Source organism: Mustela erminea, chromosome 15, assembly GCF_009829155.1.
Source record: "Mustela erminea isolate mMusErm1 chromosome 15, mMusErm1.Pri, whole genome shotgun sequence".
NCBI lineage: Eukaryota > Metazoa > Chordata > Mammalia > Carnivora > Mustelidae > Mustela > Mustela erminea.
Window position 1 is genome coordinate 53,154,737 of NC_045628.1, and position 12,287 is coordinate 53,167,023.

At 43.4% G+C, this 12,287-nt stretch overlaps 1 protein-coding gene across 2 annotated transcripts in view; it reads right to left on the reverse strand.

Moving 5' to 3' along the window:
• The window catches only part of VWA8 (von Willebrand factor A domain containing 8), a 322,073-nt gene that overhangs the window by 38,607 nt on the left and 271,179 nt on the right, over nucleotides 1-12,287 (reverse strand). For both annotated transcript variants that reach the window (XM_032315220.1, XM_032315221.1), the window contains 2 exons: nucleotides 4,055-4,163; nucleotides 760-916 (listed from right to left, as the gene is read on the reverse strand). In XM_032315220.1, coding sequence (XP_032171111.1) covers nucleotides 760-916; nucleotides 4,055-4,163 — 266 coding nt within the window. The remainder of the gene's footprint in view (nucleotides 1-759; nucleotides 917-4,054; nucleotides 4,164-12,287) is intronic.

A 12,287-nucleotide genomic window follows, 5' to 3' on the forward strand; every position in this document is an offset into this window, starting at 1 on the left:
GAAAGCACCATGTGGATTCTTATTTTTTAGATGGTTCCAATCCAAGTGGCCCAGATGGGTTCCGGATCATCTAAAAGCCACAGGCTCATGGTTCTGCATTTCCAGGCCTCCACCCATCGACAGGGACTCCACGTTCAACCTCGCTCCCCACCCCCCAGCTGGAACCCTTTCTCTTGGATAGGCAAGCTGGCTCTCTCCGCCACAGACCCTATGCTTATTATCCTGCTCATTTAGGATTCCCTTCCTGGAAGATCCAAAGCCTGGCTGAGCTCAGGCCTCAGCTCACGGACTTAAACCTGTCTACACCAGTAGGGGGCGCGGCCACGTGACTGTGGCCCTTAAAGAGTGTGCGTGTTTTTGAGTCCCGCTCCCTACACACATCTACAGGATTTCTGAGGGCAGTAAGGGAACCGCGCCTAGAGTTTTCTAACTTCCCTTTGGGGCCTAGGAATGGATGTGGATGGAGGGATCTGAACTTTAATTTCTCTGAAGAGCAGTCTCTTTGGGTTTCCTTTCTCATGGGCTCTGCTCCATGAGAAAGCCCACTCAGTGATGTGTGATCAATGCACTGAACTGATTACGTCAAACAAAGAGAACAAGGCATTATGTTCACTGCACTGTCTCTGCTGGGGAGGTGGGCTCTATGGGTCTCAGTTTGTGCTGTGCAAGGTAAAGAACCCGAGGGCTCGGGGCTGCTTGGGGTCGGCTGCCTTTCAGCACCACCATGACCACCTTGCCTGAGCGGCGGCAGCCACTCACCGCTGCTGAAAGGCTTTCTGGCCCATCTCTCTGGCGGCTCTCTTCACCTCCTCGGGAACTGCGTCCTTCTCAGCCTCTGACACCTGGTACACAGTATGGCCTGCATCCAGCCGGTATGGACCTCCTTTGCCACCCAGACCTGCGGTGTCTCTTCCCCCTGGAAGGAAACCAGGAAAATCCAGGTGGTAAGTCTCATCCACGCCACAAGACAAAAGTCAGATCGTGGTTTGAAAGCAGTTTCATGAAGCATGTTAACTGTACCTAGTGAGTAATTAAATATTCAAATGACCTTCTTCTGGAAACAAAGGGTACGTCCCTTTCAGGTGCCTTTTCTCTTCTCCATCCAGCCAAAGTTTATCCATATTTCAAGGGTCAGCCCACATTCCAGGACACCTCACCGGATGACTTCACATCACAGTGATCATTGCTGGCCACTATTTATTACCTTTAATATTTATTTTATTCTTTTCTCACTAACCCTATGTGGGTGGGATTATATCTTATCTATTCCTATAAGAGCAGCTTGAACACCACAGACAACTTGGGATGCATTTGTTAATTAAATGAGCAAAACTCCACATCCCTCACATATTACCTTACTTTTCCCTAAAATAAGAGATAGACACTCAGATAGAGGATATAGTTAGATTTCCGTACTGTCAGTTTCAGAACAGCTTTTCCAATATAAACTCAAGTCTACATGCTGGTAAGTGTATATTGTATAACATTGTATAAACTGTTTACATTGTAAATATAAGTTAAATGCCTGGAAGACCAGGTAGGCAACACTCTAAGAAGTGGGGAGGACTTTGGCTGGCTAGACAAAGCTTGCCTTGTCTCAATATTTTCAAATTCAACTTATTTTAAAGTACTGTGCTGACCCCCAAAATACAAATAATGGCTAGATTTGGCCTCTGGGCTACCAGTTTATTACCTCTGCTTTATAATGATTAAAATACTAGCAGTCAGTTTCTTTTGTTTATTCACACACAACATGGGCACTGAGAAGAGAACTCAACGTTGGAGGGACAGTAGCGTAACATAGCATATCATTGTATACTACTGTTACATGGCAGAACATTGTACAGTTAAACTGGACTGCCTGAATTTGAATCCTGTTCCCATCCATTAGTTGTCTGCCCTTGAAGTTAGTTCCTTAACTTTTTTGTGTCTCAGTCTCCTCAGCTGTAAAATGGAGATACTAACATGATTTACTTCTTGGCATTTGCCACGGGGCTAAGATGCTTAGAACAGTACCTGAAGCAAAATGAGAACTATGCAAGTGGTTGCTCTTACTATTATTATTTAGACAACTTCTGGTGACAGAGAATGAGGTCATTTCTGAGTTGCATAAAGTGGAAATTTTGAAAGCTTTTAGGCTTTTGGTTAAATGATGTTACATTTATCTTTTCTCCCTTGGGGCCTTCATCGGTGTGATAAATTAAAAGTAAAATTCAGTAAGCACTGGTCCCTTACCAGGGTCAGGCAGGTCACTTCCTTCTGGGAAATACCACGAGAACAGCCCATTAATGATCATATGTTTACCCTTTGATTTGAGCACATCTGATTTCACTCTTCTTTAGAAATTAGGGGTGGAAAATTCCCTTTTAGGCATCTGTGATTCCTGGCTCCCACTCAGTGACAGTCTGGAGGCAGAGGGGACCAGAAACTGGACAATGACAATGAGCTCCAGAGATAGAAAAGCTGTTTCTGTGACTTGATTCCCTTCCTATAGGAAGTTCCTCTTAGGCATGGGTGGGTCACAGATTAGCACTTAACATTTCCTGGGCGCTGAGATGACATCAGTTTTGGTGAAGAGGAAAGTACCCACAACTGTTCAGAGTCTGGTATGAGTGATATTCAACATGAGTCATGGGAACCTTCAGAGGGTCCCTCCCACCAGTGGGTAGAGAGGGTGCGAGTGGGGAGCTCTTCATGACCTCTGCTTCTCAGAGCCTTTAATTTGTACTACTTAAATGAAAATGCTGGTCAGGGGTTCTAGACTTCAAGGCATAGACTTGAAGCTAATCTTGAACACCCTAAATCAGCTCCAAAGATACGGGAGAATATAAGCAAGGGAGGTGCTCTGATGATGAAAGAGGGATCAGGTGACTTGGGTCAGAGCTAAGCTCCACATAGAAAATTCTGAGAGGGAATGGCAGTCCGAAAAAGAATGTGAAGCAAAAAAAATTCGATAGAAAAATAAAGGCCGAGGGAAACAAAAGCAGGATCTTCAATCTGGACCGAGGTGAGCTAATAGATTCAAATGGAATAAAAAGCGAGAACCTCCGCTCCAGAGTAGTCTACCACTGGGAAAAAACCTACATCTGGCCTACTCGTTCCACAATGCATTCCATATGGATTAAGTCCTGCCGGCTTGACACTAATTTCAAGATCAAAGGACATTTCTAAAAATACGCTTTCTTTAAAGCTGATGCTTGATGAATAAACAGAATAGGCAAGAAGTCTCCAGGCCTTTTTGATAGCGCATTGTCTCAGCACAGAGACCCATTTCCTCCCGAGGCTGTCAAGGCCAAGAGGCACACAGCATCCTCAGGGAAGGTGAACTATGGAGCTCAGGCCAACACGGCTCCCAGCCGAGATAAGATCAGACAGTGCACACACAGTCTGGCCCTATTCCTGCAGCCCAGCAGATGTGTCTGTCTGTCCCAGCTGCCGCAGAGGAAAGAGGAAGACAGCAGGCATGGAACAATGCTCCCGCCAGGCAGCCAAGAGGAAGGAATGGGCCACAGCCGTTGGCTCAAACTGCAGCCCACTCTCTTATCTCAAAACCCTGCATCCTCAACATACTCACTTCTGAGATGTGGAAGGCAAGGCCCATTTCTCTTCCAAGTCAGCTGCTCAAGAAAGAATTTACTATAGACTGCCGGCGTGATCCCAAGGGCATGGAATTTAAAAGAAGGGCTTAACATTTTTAACGAACACATTCTCCAGACCAGGTCCCATGCTCAGCACTTTATGATCATAATTTCGTGTAATCCTCACCACAACCTTGTCAGGCAACTATCATTTCCGCCTTTTCCTGATGTGGCAATGACGGGAGGATCAGAACAGTCTTGGGTACAGGGTGGCAGAGTCTGTAGGACTCCAAAGGCCAGAGTTTTTCCATGCCTTGATATCACGCCGGGATGCAGGGCAAAGGCACAGTCCATCTGACTAAGCGGGGAGGCAGGGAAGGCAAGTGGTCCTTGAGCCTTCTCAGAGGTGATGTGCAGTGTCCTTGGGCCTGGGAAGTCTCAGGACACTTGACCCCAAGGATGCCCATGCTACCAACCTGTTCCTCCAGCCCACGTATTGCCGCCCACGTGGGGCATGTTGTCTGGGTCCTCCTTCCCGTGTTTGGGGGAGCTCACATCTTCACCGCTGTCTCTGTTGATTGTTATCTACAAATGAAGGATTGAGACATTATCACTCTCTCATGTCCAACACCAGAAACTGCAAGGATAGAAAGAAGATTTCTTTTCTTCTAAACCCTTAGGGTATCTTCTAACTTCAGGCCACAGAACACAGCAGATGCTTTTGGTGTCTGGCCAAAGACTTCTTTTTTTTTTTTTTTTTTTTTTAAGATTTTATTTATTTATTTGACAGACAGAGAGATCACAAGTAGGCAGAGAGGCAGGCAGAGAGAGAGGAGGAAGCAAGCTCCCTGTTGAGCAGAGAGCCCGACGCGGGCCTCGATCCCAGGACCCTGAGACCATGACCTGAGCTGAAGGCAGAGGCTTAACCCTCTGAGCCACCCAGGCGCCCCTGGCCAAAGACTTTTATCAGGTTTAACATCCATTTAGTTGGGAAGGAGACATTTAATTTTTTTAAGAATTCCTTAAAAAGAGAAGAAACTGGACTGAGTTACAGTTTCAGAATTTTCCTGGTGCAGAACATGCCTCCAGGATCTATACAAGGAACAATACCTACCAGAAGCAGGGAGAGTGGATCTCACCAGAGACCGACACCCTCCAGATGGTTTAAAAGGATCACTGCCCAGATGTTCCAGACAAGTAAGATGATATATGTTCACCTATTTAATTTTTGAAGAAATCCCACTCTTCTGAGAAATACTTTGTGTAAAATATATGGAAAAGAAAAATAGAAAATGTATCTATGTATGCTTCAGTGACATAGCTATACATAGAGACACGAAAGACTGCTTATTTATTTTCCAGACCCTCTGTAATTTTATTATGGTATTTTGTAGCTTTCCTAATTCAGCTTTACTTTAGAACTGGATTTACTGTTCCTGTAATGGCAAAGAGAATAAACTGCATTTTAGCCCTCCTCTGGCTCACTGGTCGTTAATTGCATTCGGCAGAGATTCACCAAAAGGACTGGTAATCACCCAAGAATTCCAACCCTACTAAGTGACTCCAGTAGATGTCATTTGACAATAAAAAGAACTCAAAGCAATCCCACTTCATGAATCCTAAGAGCCGGCTGCCAACTGTAATGATTTTCAGGGCAGACCAGATCAAATATTCCTTTATTTGTCCAATAACACTTAGAGAAGACGCACTGGCAGGACATCATGCAAAGTACCGCGAGGCCTACAAAAGCCACTGGGGATTGGTCACTGTTCTCTAATTGTGAAGGGCAGAGCCGGGGGCTTGCAAATGGACCCAAAGCCTGATGCCAGATCGCTCTTAGAGCTGACCCACTCCTTTTTCGTGTGCCTGGACTTTCATTCTAGGTGTTGGATTAATAAGGTAGGCAAGTAATTTGGAGTCTTTGCAAATAAATGGTTATTAAGAATGAATTCAACATAACTTCCTTTGTCTCTGTCCAGACTAGTTAATTTCAAAAGTTACAACATCATAAAGAGATCTCTGCCAATAGCTTTGGCAACACCAACAAGAGTTTTGGCCACAATTTTAGCATACTTCAAGAAAAGTTAGCTATCATATCACAATTGATATGAATTCCACACACATAATCATGGCTAAAAATGGGTCAAAATAAGTATTTTCTCCTTTTTAAAAATTAAGCTATGCAGAATAGCTAGAAACATCTAGAGAACAAATAAATATTTAAAAAAAAAACTTTCCCAGAACTTATCCTCACTTTCTAACTTGTCCAGAGGTAATATAACAGATAAGCAGTAAATTAAAATACGTATATTGGCTGTAAGAATTCTAGACCAGCACTAACTGATTAAATTCTCTTTGTTGATGGAAATGTTTACATCTGCAGTGTCTAATATGGTGGCTATTAGTCCAATGTGGCTACTGAGTACTTGAGAATCTGAATTTTAAATTTTAATTAAAATTAAATTTTATATATAAATTTAAATTTAAAATTTAAATAACCACATGTGGGTAGTGGTTATTTCACTTAGCTATTTCACAGCCCAGCACAAGGACAAGCTTGTTTCAGCCCAGTAGATACTGTTTGGAGCTCTTGTAGCATCAGATGTTCTCCATGAGAAATGACAAAAACAAGGAACATTTAAGAACTGGGGTAGGGTTTTATTTTGTTGCTAATTTTATAAATTTATTTAAAAGTTATAACTACAGTCCAACCGTTTTTTTAAAACAAATATAATGGAACTTAACATATACAGATATAATTACTGTAATAAGAATATAAGCTTTTTAAAAGAATCATTTATTACAACAATATCATCACTGCTCAAAACACTTCTGGACTGCTTCTGGAAGGATCTACAGAGTCCCGTAGACAGTGAAAGATTCTTTAATATCTTTAATGGTGGCAACTATGTGTTAAAACTAAATTTGATTTTTAATAAACAGCCAGAGGATAGAGTTGATGTCTGGTGTAAATTATCTGCTAACTTGTTATGTACTCTTTAGCAAGTTAATTAACTTTTCTACCCCTCAACTTTCTCATCAGGAACTAAGGGGACTGGACTAAATGATTTCTACCATCCCACCTAGTGTCAGGATGCTCTGATTCCAAATCTGGTATATACCGTGATCAAGCTAGGGTTTTAGTCAAAACCAGGTACGCTTATATAATAATGAGACTAGTTTACTTACAAGAGCTGTGACTCTTCTTTAGGCCAATTCTAAAAGATGAAGTTCCAAAAATGGTCTGAACAATGACAGCATTATTTCAATAACCTTTCTAAGCATCATTCCTCACCTTGGGGTGTGAGCGTGTGTGTGTGTGTGCGTGCGTGTGCATGTGTGTGTATATTCAGGTACCTTGTTTAAAAATAAATAAAAGAACTTCAGAAGAAAAACAGAAAGTAAATTCTATGTGTCTAGTCACTTTATTTTAATCGAAAATGAGTTATCTTCTTTAGTATTTCCTACAATCCAGATATTCTGGTGTAAGCAAAGAGCCTTTTAAGAACAAATACTTAGGGGCGCCTGGATCGCTCAGTCAATAAGCGTCTCCCTTCGGCTCAGGTCATGATCCCAGGGTCCTGGGATTGAGCCCCACATCGGGCTCCCTGCTAGGCAGGAAGCCTGCTTCTCCCTCTCCCACTCCCTCTGCTTGTATTCCCTCTCTTGCTGTGTCTCTATCAAATTTAAAAAAAAAAAAAAAAGAACAAATACTAAAAATGATGGCATAAGACAAAAGAAAAAGCCTCTCAAATTGCCCCTTTCAGTGACTTCTGAAATCATGCTCTTGGAGCTACAAAGACAGCTATAATGGGCAACAGGGAGGCAGAAAATTGGCTATGAAACCTCTGGGCAGAAAGGAACTGGAATGTTCTTTACCACCTGTGTCTTCCCAGGCCATCTGCTGGGAAAGGGCATTGGTTACACTGCCAACAACAAGGCAGCCATGGACTAATCCCAAGAATCTAAAGGTGTTTCAAAATTGACAAATTCTTGACAAAAACAATCATCAGCCCAGACCTGATTTATTCCGAGAAATATATACCACAAAATCCCAGGGCTCTTACTTTAAAAAAAAAAAAAAAGGCATTTTGGAGGTTTATCCAATTTTGTGTCATTTTATGAATGCCATTATACTCATAGGAATATATTTCTCTAGCGCATCTGCCAAAGGGTTTTCAAAGGCATTTTGGGGAATCTCCTACATGAACTAATAACACTTCATAAAAGGTCCAAGTCAGGAAGTCTAAGACAGTCCAAACCAGGAGAGAAACTGAAACAGATATTAGGGAAGGCCTATCATTCCAGGAAGCTTGTTTCCTGGGGACAGACAGACATAAGCCACTGGTCATTCTGAAAGTTGATAAACAGCTGAATACTTTGAAGTATGTGTTGAGGACTTGGAATGCATTTCCTTTGAGGGTTGGTTTCACCTAGAAAGAATTTAAGGGAATCATTCCATTTATTGAAATTGACACTACTATATTCATTTAAACAGATCAAAATTTTCCCCATGCCACAACTATCATGGACCCTTACAAAAAAATTTTTTTAAAAAGATTTTATCTACTTATTTGACAGAGAGAGAGAGATCACAAGTAGGCAGAGAGAGGGGGGAAGCAGGCTCCCTGCTGAGCAGAGAGCCTGATGCAGGGCTTGATCCCAGGACCCTGGGAAGGCAGGGACTTAACCCCCTGAGCCACCCAGGTGCCCCACCTTACAAAATTTCTTTAAAGATTTTTAAATTTATTTTGAAAGGCAGGAGTAGAGGGAAAGAGAGTCTTAAGCAGACTCCGGGCTGTGTGATGCCTGACAAGGGGCTCGATCCCATGACCCTGAGATCAGGACCCTGAAATCACCACCTAGGCCCAAACCAGGAGCTCGACATATAACCGAATGAACCATCCAGGCACCCCAGATCCTTACAACTTTTGGTGCAAATTGATGTATGTGCTGAGACCTTGATGTGTTTCTTGCAGCTGACACATCTACTTCCTTTTAGGCAAGGGTACTGAAATCCTAAGAACCGTAATCCTAAGAACCATAATCCAAGAAATATGAATTAAAATGGAAAAAAACATGGAACTTGTAAAATATAACTCATAAAAATGTTCCGGAGTAAAGCAACCCAAAGTCAGGGCTGGGGAGGGACATGACTCACTAAAACCATGTAATTCTGGGCAAGGCTTATGTATTTTAGGCTCCTCCTCAAGTTCAGGATTTTTAAAAACCATCAATAAAATGATATAAATAGCCAGAATATAATCCTGGAAGAAAAGTTAGCTCTTGGAGGTAGGACGAGACAACAGAGCTGATTCTCATTTTCCAGCTGGAGACTAGGTGTGGTCCAGCAGATATTTCTAGCTGCCTACCCAACATCCATGCCCTCTTTCTTCTTCCTTTTTTTTTTTTTTTTTTTTTTTTTTTTTTTTTAGGATTTTATTTATTTGAGAGAGAAAGAGAAAGGGAGAAAGTGCACAAGGGAGGGGAGGAACATAGGGAGAGGAAGAAGCAGGTTCCCAGCGAGCAGGGAGCCTGATGCGGGGCTCCATCCCAGGACCCTTGGATTGTGACCTAAGCCAAAGGCAGATGCTTCACTGACAGCCACCCAGGCACCCCTGCCACTTTCTTCTTCCTAAATAGAAGTCAGATGAATCATTGTTGAGTGGAATTAAGCACAGCAATCCCACTGCTCTCTGCCCATGACTAGTTTAGGGAAAGGGGATGTGACCTGAGATGGGAGAGAAGGGCCATGAGGAGGTTTCTGGGAAGAGAAGAGCTCTCTTGCTGTTCTGGAAGGAAAGCGCGGCTCTCCCCTGCGACACACATACACTCACTGCCTTGGGAAACACGGGCATGTGATGCAGGGAGCTACCGCCTACATCTGGTAACCCTGTGGCAGTGAGACAAAGGTGGCGGTTGGAAGGACGGAGGAGCTTATCTCCCGGACGGCACAGTGGAGCTGCTGAACTAGCCCCAGAGTCGCTTCACTCTGATCTTCCACACAAGCAAATAATAAATATCCAGATAGTTCAAGCTACCATCAGTTTCTGCTACCTGGAGCCAACTGCATGCGGACTAATAAACCCATGTGTTGAAGGATGAATGACAGGCAGCAGGGCAGAAGCTACTGTCCTGACCTTTTGGAGCAGGTCCTATTTCTAACAAGGAGACATTCTTTGCATTTTTGGACATCAAAATTGTTATAATAATACCAGCAAAGAAATCCTATTTATTATGGTTGCCTACAATTTTCTTGATTGGTTAGCGGGCAATGGAATGGATTTATTCATTCTCTTACCCAAACCTTTCTGCATATGGTTATGGCACATCTGCTACTCACTGGGAAACAGAGATACATAAAACAGGATCTTTGCTTCTAGAAAGATACCACATAAAGGGGAACAAAGTCACAGTATAGGGTGACAGAGGCCATAAGGTACTGAACATACCTGCCTCAAACACATTACTGTCTGAGGTCACTCTAACTCACAGATTAGAAATGTCTTTCCTAGATACAATGGAAGTCACGTCAATATGTCCCTAGGAATGATGGTCTTTCATATGAAGACAGCTGTGTATATAAAAAAAAAAGCTGACTATCACCCAGTTTTCATAAATAACACGTAGCTTCTATAATGAGATGCATGACAAAAATGCCTTTGTCCTTGGGTACCTTCTATGTGTTCTGATTTCAATTTCTGGCAAACCGTCAAGTGAGCAACTCATCTTCAGGTCTTCCCTGGCTGAAGGCAGCATTGGCTTTCAAATACTCCATGGCCTCCTGCCCTCTTTATTATTATTATTATTTTTTAAAGATTTTATTTATTTATTTGACACAGAGAGAGAGAGATCACAAGTAGGCAGAGAGGCAGGCAAAGAGAGGGAGAAGCAGGCTCCCCACTGAACAGAGAGTCCCACGCGGGGCTCGATTCGAGGACCCTGGGATCATGACCTGAGCAGAAAACAGAGGCTTTAACCCACTGAGCCACCCAGACGCCCCGCCCCCTCCTGCCCTCTTTAATCCCTCTTCATTTTTAAAAAGCAGGGAAGGATCTGATTTGTGATCATAAATATTAAAAATTTACACCATAGTGGATATTCATTCACACTAAATGTTAACCCCAAAGAGCATTCACATTCTAAGTGCCTTTCACACAAACTGAAAAATCAGGTCTTTCCTTTGTTTGAAAGTCTAGGAATGAGCAAGCTGGCAGAGGCGGCAGCTGGAGCGGATGGGACAGGGGATGGGGCGGTGTACTAGGTCTTATCCCTGGTCCTGAAGACAAATGCCTGTTGGGGTGATTGTCATATTACATGTAAGAAGCAGAACAGGTGGTAAGAGCTCTTGCTCTGATGGAGTGGATGGACTCTTCTGGCATAGAAAACATTCCTATTCTTTCTCGTGGGCTTCTCTTCACGTCAACCAGCACACTCTCTTCTCCTGACTTTGGGCTAGACTCCTTGCCCACCTCCCCAGACTCAACCAACTCTGTTTCACCTTCCTCCTTTCTGCTTGAATACTCTTAGAAATGTACATGTATTTTGCTTCCTGGCACAGCGATGTGCTTGGTAAGTATTTTTAAAACATCTGAAATGATAAATCTAAAACACCTCCCTTCCTCCATCTGATAGGACGTTCTGGAACACATACCTATATACATCCTCTGTTATTTTTTTATTTGAGTTTACAGCTTCTGACAAAGAACTTTCTCACTGAAATGACTCTCTTCCGAAGTCTACTATTATGCAACAAAAATACCTCACTAGATTAAAAGAAAGGACATTTTAAAGATTTCACCGACGTGGGCTAAAATGGGGGGCAAAGTATCAGTTTTGTTACTCTGCATTTTGTTATCTGACAGCAGTAGCTGGCACAGTGCCTGAGACATATATCCTTAAACATCATAGATGCTTAATAAATATGTTAAATGAACATGTGGGAGACTGCTCGCAACAGAATCTGAGTTTAGCTCTCCGTGTACAAACCTCTCCACAATAAGCGGTCGGTTGTGTGTCTGCTAGACTCTTCCTGGCTCTCTCCGGCCGGCCCACGCTGCTGTGGCAACCAGCACAGCAGGGCCCAGCCGCTGGGCAGCAGAGGCCGTCTCCCAACACAGGCCGGGAACCCATGGCCCTCTTGGCTCTGCGTGCTCTTACTTCCTGACCCTGTTCCTCCCTCCGCTTGACTCTGATCCCTGCGAGGCCTCAGCTCAGTTTCTGGCTGGACCTTTCACTGGGCCTGGGAGGACTCCCTCCCGTGGCCTCTGAGTCTGTGGTAGTGGCCTTCCTGCTCTCCCACCCAGATAGAGCTCTTGGAATGGCTGTCCGAAATCAAATTACGAGGCTGCAGAGTCTGTCCAGAACAACCTGTTACTTTCCCTAGAGTATTTATTCCTCTCTTTCCGCTACCTCAGTTGAAACAGAAACAAAAGATGAAGGAGACTTCTGGAAAACGTGAGACTGTGGAAGAGAGAGGATGGGATAAGGGGATAAAGGCTGTAATTACAAACAAATCTTTCCGGGAAACCAAATGTTACCACCATTGTGTAGGTGAGTGTCAGAAACACATGTTAAGAAACCACAAATTACTGGCATGGCCACAGCTGACTGGCACGGAAACACGTCCTTCTTGCTGCCACTTGCGAGCACCTTCTACAGCGTTCCCCCAGAAACAGCTGCTAATTAAATTCAGGTCATGGGCGTTGG